The sequence below is a fragment of the Trichomycterus rosablanca genome, chromosome 4 (genome assembly GCF_030014385.1).
Source record: "Trichomycterus rosablanca isolate fTriRos1 chromosome 4, fTriRos1.hap1, whole genome shotgun sequence".
Taxonomy (NCBI): Eukaryota; Metazoa; Chordata; class Actinopteri; order Siluriformes; family Trichomycteridae; genus Trichomycterus; species Trichomycterus rosablanca.
Genome location: NC_085991.1, coordinates 22,353,753 through 22,368,226, shown reverse-complemented (window position 1 = coordinate 22,368,226; position 14,474 = coordinate 22,353,753). Strand labels below are relative to the sequence as shown.

At 41.7% G+C, this 14,474-nt stretch overlaps 1 protein-coding gene across 1 annotated transcript in view; it reads left to right on the top strand.

Moving 5' to 3' along the window:
* Nucleotides 1-14,474, top strand: part of prkdc (protein kinase, DNA-activated, catalytic subunit) — an 80,057-nt gene that overhangs the window by 44,817 nt on the left and 20,766 nt on the right. The window contains exons 48-64 of the mRNA XM_062993526.1: nt 703-822; nt 1,845-1,988; nt 2,375-2,526; nt 2,701-2,832; nt 2,957-3,068; nt 3,825-3,952; nt 4,043-4,192; nt 5,754-5,927; nt 6,042-6,140; nt 6,439-6,649; nt 9,042-9,234; nt 9,364-9,561; nt 9,669-9,784; nt 9,874-10,005; nt 11,283-11,462; nt 13,243-13,454; nt 13,591-13,729. Of these exons, the coding sequence (XP_062849596.1) occupies nt 703-822; nt 1,845-1,988; nt 2,375-2,526; nt 2,701-2,832; nt 2,957-3,068; nt 3,825-3,952; nt 4,043-4,192; nt 5,754-5,927; nt 6,042-6,140; nt 6,439-6,649; nt 9,042-9,234; nt 9,364-9,561; nt 9,669-9,784; nt 9,874-10,005; nt 11,283-11,462; nt 13,243-13,454; nt 13,591-13,729 (2,592 nt within the window). The remainder of the gene's footprint in view (nt 1-702; nt 823-1,844; nt 1,989-2,374; nt 2,527-2,700; nt 2,833-2,956; nt 3,069-3,824; nt 3,953-4,042; nt 4,193-5,753; nt 5,928-6,041; nt 6,141-6,438; nt 6,650-9,041; nt 9,235-9,363; nt 9,562-9,668; nt 9,785-9,873; nt 10,006-11,282; nt 11,463-13,242; nt 13,455-13,590; nt 13,730-14,474) is intronic.

Here is a 14,474-nt window from a genome sequence, read left to right as displayed (position 1 = left end):
AGCCTTAACTTGGGTGCCCAGGTGGATTAGCTGGATATTCCGCTAGCACACCAGCGCCGAGATTCTGAACTCCTCGGTTCGAAACTCGGTGTTGCCACCGGTCGGCTGGGCTCCATCTAGCGGGCATAATTGGCAGTGCCTGCAGCAGACACGGTTCTGCTAGGGCGGGATGACTGGATGAGGTGGGTGAGGTCTTCAAACGCTGTGTAAGGACCGTGATTGGCAGATAGAAAGGCACCTGTGTCAGAGTGCATAGGTGAAAAAGGGTTCCGCCAAGGGCTGCGCTCGGGTCGGCGGAGGCGTGAGCATCAATATACCCACCTCGACTGTAATCAGAGATCCCCCAGCAGTGGAAGACAAATTGACTACGCTAAATGCATAAAAAAAGAAAAAAAAAGAAAGCCTCAATTGATGCTGTATTTCATTCCAAAGCTGTTGAGTGGAGCTGAGGCCAGTGGAGTTTCTTTAAATTAAGTTTTTCTTTAGGTCTGTATAGCGATGTTTTGTGCACAGGGCACAGTCATTCTGGAACAGGAAAGTGCCTTCCCTAAGCTGTTGCTGCAAAGTTGAAAGCATGTAATTTTCTGTATAGTTGGTACATTACACCTATTTTTTGTGGCTGAAGCCCATGAATTCAAAAATTAGACAGGGTGTCCAGTACGTTTTTTCCATACAGTGTGTTTAAAGTTCGATTTTTTTTAGGGTGTGATACCAACTGATCTTCCTCCCTGGATGAAGTTCCTGCATGGAAAGTTGATGAATCCATCAACCCTTCTGAACATCCGACTTTTCATCGCCAAACTGATCATTAACACTGAAGAGGTAACAGCTGGCATTTTTATACATACACACCTAATTAAGTATTAAATTCATTACTTTAAAGATTTTATAAATGTTCCTCAAAATCGTCAAATCAGCCTTACCACCTTTGATTAATGTCGTGGTAGGGATGAGTAAATGAAATCTTTGGTAGCGAAGGGCTGTGTCTCAATTCACATGCCATGCATCAAATGGTAATCAAAACAGCACTAAAAGAAATGAAGTACTGTCCAGCAGTAGTGGGCTACCATAATTTACCACTGCGCCACCAAGCATGCAAGGTTATTGTGTGAAATCACTGTTGTCACAGTTACAAAGTATTAGGTAAAATTGCACACATTTTTATCTAGATAACCATCATTAGCTGGTAAGCTGTGTAAGTTTAGCAAAGCTGATTATGAGAGTTGTGTGAGAATGCCTGTATCACTTGCTGGTTCCAGTTTGTTCTAGATTCTTTTTTTTAAACAAAGAAATCAGATGCCCTGCCACAACTGCATGAAAAATGTTCTATTGTGAATCACTAGGATTGGGCTAGTCAGTACACAGTGTGCATGTTTTAGAAGAGCTAAGCTTATTATTTTCATTATTTTCATCAACTGCTTCATCCTGGTCAGTGTTGCAGCGGTTCCGGTTCCACTGGAAAGCACAGGCAGGAATTCCCTGAGCAGGGTGCCAATGAAAATATGGATAGTGTTTCTCCAGAATATCCTGTCTTCTGTTATGTTCTTTAGGCTATTTAATGGCTTGTTCATTGTTCCTCCAATTGTACTGTATACATCCATCACTGTTGCTAGCAGATTTAAATTAAATGAAACATGTGGTAAAAACAGTACAAACTGAAAATGCAACAAGATTTATCAGGAACTAATTTGTAAGCACATTGTGGCAACCCATATTGCAATTTATCAAATCATAAAGTGTTTGAATTTTTACAATTTTGTCACAGAAAACAGCAGTTTGCTCAAGCATTTTAATCACTCTTTAACCAAAGTCATTTGGTCACTTGTTTGCTCACTTCTACACAGGTGTTCCGTCCCTATGCCAAACATTGGTTGGGTCCACTTTTACAGCTGGTGGTTTCTGGTAACAACGGAGGAGAGGGCATCCACTTCATGGTGGTGGACATTGTGGTTACTGTCCTTTCTTGGATTAGTGTGGCTACTCCAAAGGTATGTAATTATTTGTGAGTTGAAAAGATTACTGTCATGGTACGACATCCTGGCTTGTCAGGAAACTGTAAAGTATGTCTGTACAGCTGAAAAAAACATCACTTTTCCTGACAGTGTCAGGAAATCACTGACACTGATCACTGATCATATAAATGCTCTTTTGAGTGAATGGGCACAAGTTTCCACAGACATACTTCAAATTCTAGTGAGAAACCTCAGAAGAGTGGCTGTTGTTAGCTCACAGTCATACTTTTGGCCTTATTAGTGTATCAGCATATCACTCTGTCCTGTTTGTCAGTAGTTAGGTAAATGAAATATAAGCAGGCTATGCAGATTACTGTTGACTGCTGTTGACTGTTGTCTTATCTATGTTTTTCTCCACTTAGGGTAACACTAGAGATGAAGTCCTGGCCAATCGTTTGATAGAGTTTCTAATGAAAAACTGCTTCCACAACAAGAGGGCCGTGTTCAGGCATAATCTGGAGATCATTCGTACCATAGTGGAATGCTGGAAAGACTGTCTGCACATTCCGTACAGGTAGGAAAGAACCCAGAGTAAAATTGCTCAGTTTTAAAACATAATAGAAGCACTTGGAAGCACATTTGGAAGCACTTCTGTAAGTCGCTCTGGATAAGAGCGTCTGCTAAATGCTGAAAATGTAAATGTAATGGCTGTAATATTCTTTTGCACTGATACATTTTCTCCTTACAGTCTGATATTTGGCCACTTTTCTGGAACAGATACCAACAGTAAAGACAACTCTGTTGGATTGCAGCTCTTAGGCATTGTGTTGGCCAATCATCTTCCCCCGTATGATCCTGCATGTGGCATTGAGCATGACAGGTATGTACTAAAGTCTTCAGAGTGGATGCTTCCCAATCATGTATTCCAGCTGCAACAGTGTATCAGTGTACTTGTTTGTGAATGTATGAATTTTTCTTTCTTAACTTGACTTAATATTTTGCAGGTACTTCCAATCCCTGGCCAACAACCTGTCCTTCACTAGATATAAAGATGTATACTCTGCTGCTGCGGAAATCATTGGGTTAACCCTAAACTACATGACTGACAGGCAAGATGTATGTATATAGTGCATTTTTTTAAACATCGACCATATCCCATTTATTTTATTTTTATTACAAGTCCAGTTTGATAAAAGCATCCTTACACTAGCCAAGCTTAAGTGTTGTCTGCCTCAGGGCTGTTTGTAACCTACAGGCAGGTTGGCAAATAAATAATTAACCTGAACACTGCATAATGCATTTAAACAATTAACATTTCACCATGCTTTGTCACATGCTCTTTTAAATAGCTATAGAATGCTGTATTAGGATATCATTGTATAGAAATGCTAAGTAGGTGAGATGGCAAATGGAAAATAGCATAAGTTGATTAGCCTGTGATGTGTTAGGAAAAACATTTTACATTTACATTTTCAGCATTTAGCAGACGCTTTTATCCAAAGCAACTTACACAATGAGCTGAACGCGATGAGCAATTGAGGGTTAAGGGCCTTGCTCAAGGACCCAACAGTGGCAACTTGGTGGTGGCGGGGCTTGAACCAGCAACCTTCTGTTTACTAGTCCAGTACCTTAACCACTGAGCTATCACTGCCCAAAAACAGATGTTCCATCCTTTGACTACAGTTCTGTTATGGCCGTTTGCTTTAATTTGCATGTAAGCACAATGTAACAGAACTGTCCTGTCAGACGAAATCAAACACACAGCAAAAGTATTCAAAATCCAATTCAACATCAGATTGCAGTTCAGCACTACTAGTATTGGACATGATTAAGGTCTGAACAGTACGTATGTTAATGTGTGTTTTTCAATAGCAAAATGATGCCTGCTTGTTAAACGCAACTGTTACCAAACTCATGGACTTAAAGAAGAAGGATCTGAATGACAAATTTGTTATATGTTTGAGCAAATGCATCAAACACTTCCCACCTCTGCTAGATCGGTAAGTTGAACAGCATGTCCAGCGTTTTTTTTATTAGTTGCAGCCGGCTATGCAGACTTCCAGATAACTGTGTCAATGTGTTTTTACCAGATTCGTCAATCATGTTTTTTATCTGCTGCCAAAACTACATGGCATGTTGAAGACTTACTGCCTGGATTGTGTGCTCACCCGTGCTGATGTCATTCCGGATATCTTCCTGCACCTCAAGACCAAGGGCTTTACTCAGATTATGGCCCAAAGGTGTGTGTAGTGTTTGATTTCATACAAAAAATGTTTGCATGTGCAGTGTATACATTAACCAGATGACACACTTGTAGAACTTGTGACCTGGCTGGGCATCCACACAAACACAATTGGCCGTGTTTGAGGAAGGGAGGGTCGGATGGTGGTGGTCATGGTAATTTTGGTAATAGGAAAACCCTAGTGCTACATGAATCTGTTCATAATCACATTTCCTTCAATATAATAGCATATATGCATATGCTTTGCTGTAACATACACTATATGGTCAAAAGTACATGGACACCTGACCGTGAGCCTCTCTGAAATCCCATTTCAAAAGCATGTATAATGTAAAGTTGGCTTTGTAGTGGATAATATAAAATTGGTTTTGTAGTGCAGCTGTAACAGTCTTCTGGCAAGACGTTTCACAAAACTTTGGAATATGTCTGTGGGAATTTAGTCAAAAGATTATGTTTCCGGTACTGATGAACAGGAAGACCTGGCTTGCATTATTGTTTCTTTCTGCAAGGGAAAAAAGGCCTATTGGGATTGAGGTCATGGCTCCATAAAGGACACTGGAGTTCCTTTACACCAACCGTGCCAATCATGTCTGCATGTCGGCCCGCGGCTGGTCAGTAGCAGGGCTGAACTTCACACTTGCAAGCTCGAGATCTCAGCACAGTTGGTCTAGCGTGTTTTCATTGCTTTACCGCTTGCCCGAAACATGATTCAGGGTTTGGCGCCAATCATAATTTTTCCTTCTGCTGCTGTAGCTGTTTGTATTTTACAATGCCTATTATTGTTTGAATGGTTTATAATTATTATTTTTTTTATTTTGTTTTTATGCATTTTCTCCCCCTTTTTCCCCCGACTTTTAGCGCGTCCAATTGCCCGATTGCGTCATGCCTCCTCTCCACTAATGCCAGCCCAGCATTAGTGATTAAGGAGATTAATTATCTGATTAAGGAGAACGAAGCTAACCCACGCCCCCTCCGACACGTGGGTAGCAGCCTTATGCATTTTGTCACCTTCACTAGACGGGATCAGCTGCGGATCAGCTCTGTGTACGGAGAGACACACCCTGATCCGCACTCCTTCCTCGTCTCTGTGCAGGTGCCATCAACCAGCCAGCAGAGGTCATAGTTGCATCAGTCATGAGAGAGTCCCTATTTGGCTTAATGCCCCACCCCTATATGAACAACAGGCTAAACGTTGTTCATGTGGCTGCTCAGCCCAGACGACAGGCAGAGCTGAGACTCGATACGATGTATTCAAAATCCCAGCTTTGGTGTGCTAGCGTGTGTTTTTACTGCTGCGCCACCTGAGCGGCCTTTATAATTGTTAACAACAGGTATAATTTTACACTGGTAATGTTAAAATGTTTCAAAGCCTCTTTAGTGTCGCTGCTTATGAGCCTTTAAACAGCGATGGAAACTTCTTTCATAGCTGTCCGAACCAAGAAGATCTAGCCCATCCCAGAACACCTGGGAGTTATTTCTTACAGTTGTATTTTGCCACTGAATGGTTGAATTTACTGTCGTTTTAATGTCACACTGTGACTTTTCTTGTTGTCCCTCAGAGATGAGGCAAGGCAGCGGGTGTGTCTGGACATTGTACATAAGATCCTGGGGATTCTAAAGCCAGATGAGCTGAAGCAGATTTTAGGGGCAGTCTGCGCCTTTGTCTCTCACCCATCACCTGCATGCAGAGAGAGGATGTATGCCATCCTGATGTGGATCCAGGATAACTACAGGTCTATTCTATTAGTCTATTCACTCTGACTCTTTAACCAGCTCTTTGGAATCTTCTCTTTTTACTGTGCGATTGTTAGTCATAGATCTTTTTTCTTTATTTATTTATTTTACAGTGATCCTGAGAGCAGAGCAGACAATACATGTGTAGAAGTACTTGATACAGCTAAGGAAACACTCCTCCAGGGTCTAACGGAGGAGAATCTGGGCTTACAGTGAGTATTGCACACAGCGTTAGACTATTGTTCTGTTTATTCTGCAGTCTCACTTAGCCAGCATCGCTCTAATACAGAGATGTTAGAAGCATCTTTGGAAAATTAAGAGGTGCAACTTTGAAACTCTGAAAAAATTGTCTATTTATTTGTTTCCACCGTCCTTCATTCTGTCAGAATTATGGTTGTTCAGCATCACCTTTAAACACTGTAATACTGTGACATCTGTATCCAAGCTGATCTAATACTAAAGCATTTAACCATTGTGCTTTAATCCATTGACTTGTAATTGTTTCTGAAGGTTGTACGTACGAAACTTCTGGAGTCACGAGAGCCGTTTACCATCTGCTACGCTGGACCGAATGCTTAAAGTGCTGGACTCTCTGTACTCATCCCGCATCGAGGAACGCTTCCTTAGCCTGGCTACAGACTTACTGCTGGAAATGACCAGTCAGAGTCCCGACTACACGCGCAACATGTTTGAGTTCCCACTGTCCGAGTGCACATTTCAGGTATTCATGTCACAGTTTCAATTACACAACCATTTGTTATGATATTTAAAGAGAGGGCGCTGTTTTTGTTTGTTATTAAAGTCCACACCATCCCACTTAATATGGACAGGAAGTGGACGGGTTAGCATGGGCTTTTTGCTTGGACTATGACTGCAGAGCTGCACACAAAGAAGGGTTTTATGCACAGTGTGACACATTTTCCAATCACTATTATTAAAATGATCTGCAATTTAAACTACAGTCTATTTTTCTTTGTTAGCCTTTGTTTTTTCTCTGATTTTAATGATGGTAGTTTGTTTATACACAAGGTGGGGGCGGCACGGTGGCTCGGTGGGTAGCACTGTCGCCTCACAGCAAGAAGGTCCTGGGTTCGAACCCCAGGTGGGGCGGTCCGGGTCCTTTCTGTGTGGAGTTTGCATGTTCTCCCCGTGTCTGCGTGGGTTTACTCCAGGTGCTCCGGTTTCCTCCCACAGTCCAAAGACATGCAAGAGAGGTGAATTGAAGATATAAAATTGTCCATGACTGTGCTTGATATAAACTTGTGAATTGATAAACCTTGTGTAATGAATAACTACCGTTCCTGTCATGAATGTAACCAAAAGTGTAAAAACATGACGTTAAAATCCTAATAAACAAACAAACAAACACAAGGTGGCGAACATCCTCCATATGCAACTTGACCCATGCTCGCTGCAGCAACTTTGTTAGTTGTTGGACATTTTGCAGGCGAGTGGGAGCGGATTACACAACCCAAATACACTGATCAGCCATAACATTAAAACCACCTCCTTGTTTCTACACTCACTGTCCATTTGATCATCTCCACTTACCATATTGAAGCACTTTGTAGTTCTACAATTACTGACTGTAGTCCATCTGTTTCTCTACATAATTTTTTTAGCCTGCTTTCACCCTGTTCTTCAATGGTCAGGACCCCCACAGGACCACTACAGAGCAGGTATTATTTAGGTGGTGGATGGTTCTCAGCACTGCAGTGACACTGACATGGTGGTGGAGTGTTAGTGTGTGTTGTGCTGGTATGAGTGGATCAGACACAACAGCGCTGCTGGAGTTTTTAAATACCATGTCCACTCACTGTCCACTCTATTAGACACTCCTACCTAGTTGGTCCACCTTGTAGATGTAAAGTCAGAGACGATCACTCATCTATTGCTGCTATTTGAGTTGGTCATCTTCTAGACCCTCATCAGTGGTCACAGGACGCTGCCTACGGGGCGCTGTTGGCTGGATGTTTTTGGTTAGTGGACTATTCTCAGTATTCTCACTATTGTCAGTGTCACTGCAGTGCTGAGAATGATCCACCACCTAAATAATACCTACTTTGTAGTGGTCCTGGGAGAGTCCTGACCATTGAAGAACAGCATGAAAAGGGGCTAACAAAGCATGCAGAGAAACACATGGACCACAGTCAGTAATCGTAGAACTACAAAGTGCTTCTAAATGGTAAGTGGAGCTGATAAAATGGACAGTGAGTGTAAAAACAAGGAGGTGGTTTTAATGTTATGGCTCATCAGTGTATGTTCAATAGAGTTGCAGTCAGGCGAGTTTGGGGGCCAAGGCAGTGTGGAGAATACATTGTCATGTTTCTCCAACCATTCCTGAGTGATCTGAGCCCGATGACATGAGGCATTGACCTGTTGCAAAATCATACTGTTGTCGGGAAAGACCTCCTGAAGATATGGGTGCAGATGGTCAGTTAACAGGTCCTTATAGCATTCACCATTCAAGGATTGTGGTAAGATGACTAACGGTCCTAGGGCATACCAAGAGAATGCTCCCCAGACCATTACACCACCACCACTGGCCTGTAGCACTCCAACGTTGCAACCAGGAGATGAGGCTTCATACGGTCTTTACCAGGTGTGGACCTGTCCATCAGCATGTCTCAGCAGGAAACAGGACTAGTCACACCAGACGACTGTCTTTCATGTATTCAAGGTCCATTGATGTCTTTCTATGACCCATGTTAGGCATTGGTTATGATGACAGGTGGTCAACATCGGCACACGTGGTTGGTTGTGCTTGTTCACTGTTGTACTGGTGGGTGAGCTGTTTTACTGTGGCACATTGTTGCTGCGATACCAATCGCGATGCTCGCCTCTCGGATCGGCTGGCCGCTGTGTGACCTTCGGCTGGGTGTTTGTTGGTTATGGTACACCTGTGATACCGTGGTATGGGATCAGCCCACAAGTGCAGCTGTCCCGGGCTCCAACTATTGAATGGGGAATGGGGTTTGTAACTTAGTTCCCTAGTTAGAATTGTTTTATCCCTGGTTTTTTATCAAGTTTAGTTTAATGATTATTTGTTAAATAACATAGGCAATTGGAAATAGTTATCTACTTCCTCTTTTTTACATTTAATCTGCCTGCAGGATTACACAATTGACTCTAACTGGCGTCTGCGGAGCACCGTCCTCACCCCCATGTTCATGGAAACCCAAATGACCCAGGCAGCAGGCTCACAGGGGTCGGGGAGTGCAGGGATGCAGCCAGCCAGCATGAAGGGTCAAATCCGAGCAACCCAGGCCTCTCTCGAGTTCTCCCAGACTCAGGCTCCTGGAGCAGGTATTAACAGTTATGCTTCCAGTTGCAGCTGACTACTTCTGTTCTGTCTTTACTGTGCTTTACTATATGTGTTATAGGCCACGCCAGCCCACATTTCCCAATAAATGAGTTGATCGTATTCTGTTTCAGGTCGACGTTATAACTGGTTGACAGGAAGCAGTGTGGACACACTAGCAGATTACTCGCTATCTTCTGACTCTGCTTCGTCCCTGCTGGTGTTTGAAAAGAAAAGAGCGGAACGGCCTGCAACTTGGAGAGCTGTGGGCTCCGATTTTGGATCCAAACGACTGACTGCCTCTACCGATGAGACAGACAGTCGCAGTGCAGGTCAGCTAACACTCATTAGAACAAGCACACATAATCCAGTGTGACTGGGTTGCCTAATATTGCATTATAGTGAAATGTACATTATAATGAAATGTATTTTAAAACAGCTGAACGGGAACGACGTGCCGATATTCTAAGGCTGAGGCGACGGTTCCTAAAGGACAAAGAAAAGGAGAACATCAAGTTTGCACAGAGAGAAATCCAGTCCCAAAGAACAGAAAGGGTAAAAATCACATAGAACTGGCTGGTCTGTGTTTTATTTGTCGCTACACATTGTTTTGCTGTAACTTTGTTTTCTGTTGTGTTGAGTAGGAAAAAAGGGCAGAGCAGAAATTAAGGCAAGAAGCTCAGATCACCTTGTACCGTAGCTACAGGGTGGGAGATCTGCCTGACATTCAGATTCAGTACAGCAGTCTTATTGCACCCTTACAGGCCCTGGCACAGGTAAGCACTTCCACTTACAGCCAGCACTACAAAGTATGAGTTTTATCAGCATTTTATGAGAACATTTATTGATCATGGGTTAAAATCGCTGGTCTAGATGTGCCATTTACAGCCATTCAAAAGCTGTTTTAAGTGAATGGGCACAAAGTCCTTCAGACATACTTTAAAATCTTGTGAGAAGCCTTCTCAGAAGATCTAAAAAGATCACATAGCAGTCACTCCATTTTAATACCATTTTTTTTTTTAAATGGGATGTCCAGCAAGCTGATGGTCAGGTGTCCAAATACTTTTGACCATACACTGTACCTATAGCCTATTTTGGTTCTTTGAGAATGGGCAAATACTTGATTTGTCCACCTTAAAAGTGCAAAGGTCAACGGATGGGCACGACAAAAGATTCAGATTCAGTTGTTCAGTCAGATCTTGCGAAATAGATCCAGGTGGGAAAGTTAGTATTACCAGTTACACAAGCTCTGCAAGCATTAGCAGTTAGGGACAGTGGTAGCCTAGTGGGTAGAGCTTTGGGCTATCAACTGAAAGGTTGAGATTTCGAATCCCAGCTCTGCTATGCAGCCACTGTTGGGCCCTTGTGCAAGGCCTTTAACCCTCTCTGGGGGCTTCGTTTGATGGCTGACCCTGCGCTCTGACCCCAGCTTCCAATCAAGAATTTCATTATACTGTACAGCTGTATATGTATATATGACAAATAAAGGCATTCTATTCTATTCAGTGAATTTTTTTCTTTTAATTTTAAGCTGTTGTGGGCCCATATAAAAGCATTAGCAGAAATCTAATAAACAATACTTTCTGTCATCCTTGCTGAAAGCAAAAGAATAATATCATAACCTGTGTCAAGGGGTTCAGAGACAAAGATTTTAGACACAGGTGTGGACCGATAAGGATGAGAACCGCTTATGTAAAATACTTTAATTGCACACAATCATTTATTTAACAGCCTGCATACATTAGTCAAGGCCATTCTGAAATGGTATAGGTTGCTACCTGTCAGGTACAGTGAAAATACTCTAATAACCTCAGGCTCACTCTTGGAGGATAAGCTTGTGTGTACTCAGGAATAACATTAATTACTCTAGCAAAATGTATTCATGTACTTACATTGTACACTGTTGAATCTTCATGATGTAATCTTACTTAAAGAACACATCAGTCTGCAATACAATACAGGCAAGATTTTAGTGGCATTCTGCCCTATAGTGGGACCTAATAATCTGTTTCACATTTAACCATATGTGTTGTATATAACTGCGTCTTTGCAGAGGGATGCCACACTGGCCAAGCAACTGTTCAGTTCCCTGTTTTCTGGCGTTCTGGTTGAGCTGGAGAGATCACATCCTTCTAAAGAGCAAGTGGGGATCCTGAAGGATCTGCTGCAGAACATGAACAACTTTCTGTACAACAGCACTACGTATTTCCCGCCCTTTGTTGCTTGTGTGCAGGTAAGTGCACATTCTAACTACTAGAGTAAATGAATCTGTGGACCATGTACAGTATGCTGAATTTGACATAATGAGCCATGATGGCCAACTGTTCTGTTGGTATGAACAAATAAAGAAGGAAATGCAGGTCATTGCCAAGTTCGGTTTATTGGGAATATCTGTAAGCATTATAGGACTGAACATGCTTAAAATGCTAATCAGCTGATGCCACTCTAAGGCTTTCATGTGATAAACGTATTGCGCTTCACATGTTGCCACACATGCTACACATCAAGCTTGAAATAATAAACACTACTGGCAGTATTGACAGTTTCTTCCCATGCAGTTTTGTATGAAATGTACTTTAGTTTAAATCAAGAAAACTCTGTGTCATCATTTAAAGACAAGAGAAGATAAAACCCCAGCAAAAGAATAAAGAGGATTCATAAAACTGTGTAGTCCAATGACAAATTAAATCATATTGAAGAGCTTCAAAGCCACACCAAGCGAATCCAGGATGAGAAAACTAGTTCTGGTTATCTAGGCAAACACCGTCTCACTGCTTCACAGCTTACTAGTCACCGCCAGACACACCAAGGATGACGCATAGACCAATCGGCCATGCCAGAATAACCCACCAACACCTGATAAAAGGAGAAAAAAAACAACCTGTGAAATCTGCCAAACACCCATTAAGATAAAGATAAAAGAAATTCTTACACAAGACAACACAAGAACGGTATAACCTACCTCACAGCCATACAAACGTAAATACAGTATATAATGGACCCAAAATATAAAGGCAAGATACAATAAGCAGAATTAAACATAATACGGATCATGCCATAAAATTACACAAACATGGTGTTAAAATCCAAACAAACGGGATAATCCGCTAGCACACCAGCGCAGAGATTCTGAATTCCTTGGTTCGAAACTCGGCATTGCCACCAGTTGGCTGGGCGCCATCTAGCGGGGAGAGAATGAGTATGTGGACGGGGTCTTCAAACACTGTGTAAGGACCATTATTGGCGGATAGAGGCGCCTGTGCAGAGTGCAAGGGTGTAAGGTGGTTCCGTTAAGGGCTGCACACGGGTCAGTGGAGACGTGAGCAGCAATATACCCTCCTCTGCAAAAAATTTCCAGCAGCGGAAGACAAATTGACTACACTAAATTGGGAGAAAATGGGAGAAACATACATACATATATGAAATTAGTTCGTAATTAGTTATGTAAAATTTTTATCTCGATTAATTTTTTTCATCGCGATTTACATTTTAACACGTTAATCGCGTTAATAAACGCAATTAACGACAGCCCTAATATATATGTATATATAATGTCATGCTAGATTTAAGGTCGAATATTCAGGATTTTGTGAAACAGAAAGCAAAGCACAGATATGGTGAAATGTGATTCTTACTATTACATCATATGAACAGGTTGTCCCATTGATGGTGCTTTAAAAAGCAGCAAACTGGCTTAAAGTTCAATCAGATCAGAACAAAATGTGCACAGATGCTTTATGCTCAAGGTAGTGCAGCGGCCTAACAATAGCACAGCCGACGCAAAAGCAATTTTGTCAATGCAACCCAAAACCAAAAAAAAATGTTTGTATACTTTTTTTATTCTTAGTGTTCCACTCCAAAACAGTAAATATTTCATAGTTTCAATATTTCTTTTCAGAAAATGCTGATAATTTTAAAACTGTTTAGCCGCATTATGGATTTTATATTTTACTGAAATATTTTGTCGGCCTCATTCCAAAACCATTAAACAAATAAATAAAAATTCTTCACAGGACATGTGTTACCAGCACAAGGCCCTGCTGCATGTACAGCCTGCCAGTGTCAGTACCAGCTGTTTGGCCAGCTTGCAGCAGCCAGTGGGTATTCTTCTTCTGGAGGAAAGCCTGCAACACTCCAGCAACATGCCTGAAGAGCCTCCCTCCAAGCGGGCACGGGGCAGAAGGGAGATGCCCCCTGACACAGAGCGCTGGATTCATTTAGCAAAGTAGGTTCAGCTGACATCACCAAAATTTCTCATGATGTGCTTTTTTGCTTCTGTTTTTTGGTTGTTTTTAGAGTTATGTTATGATGTCCATCCTCATCTTTCAAATCTGGCTCTGTTGTCTTTCTCTTTTTTTTAGGTTGTATAGGTCTTTGGGGGATTATGATGTTGTAAGGGGCATCTTTGGTGGGAAGGTTGGCACAAAGCCCATCACATGCACTGCACTGCAGTCAGAAGCAAAAAGTGACTACGCAGAGGCAGTAAAGCTATACAATGAGGTATTGCTTTATACAGTATTATTTTGAAATGTTTTTAGGATACTAATAAATACTAATTTATTAAATAAATAAAAATGCTAGTGCATAGTTGTGGGCTGAATTATGGAGTAGTGAGCTTTATTTCTTTTGTAAGTTTGTATGGTGTCGTTACATTCTGTTTGTAACATGTTTAGAAAATCTAATTCTTCTTAAAGCTCTAAACTGAGTTTGTTATTCTGAAGCAGAGATGTTCACAAGTCACAAAATACGAGTCCGAGTCAAGTCCTGAGTCTTTAGGCTAGAGTCTGAGTCAAGTCACGAGTCAATATAATATACACAAAACATACAGTGTATCACAAAAGTGAGTACACCCCTCACATTTCTGCAAATATTTCATTATATCTTTTCATGGGACAACACTATAGACATGAAACTTGGATATAAGTTAGAGTAGTCAGTGTACAGCTTGTATAGCAGTGTAGATTTACTGTCTTCTGAAAATAACTCAACACACAGCCATTAATGTCTAAATAGCTGGCAACATAAGTGAGTACACCCCACAGTGAACATGTCCAAATTGTGCCCAAATGTGTCGTTGTCCCTCCCTGGTGTCATGTGTCAAGGTCCCAGGTGTAAATGGGGAGCAGGGCTGTTAAATTTGGTGTTTTGGGTACAATTCTCTCATACTGGCCACTGGATATTCAACATGGCACCTTATGGCATAGAACTCTCTGAGGATGTGAGAAATAGAATTGTTGCTCTCCAC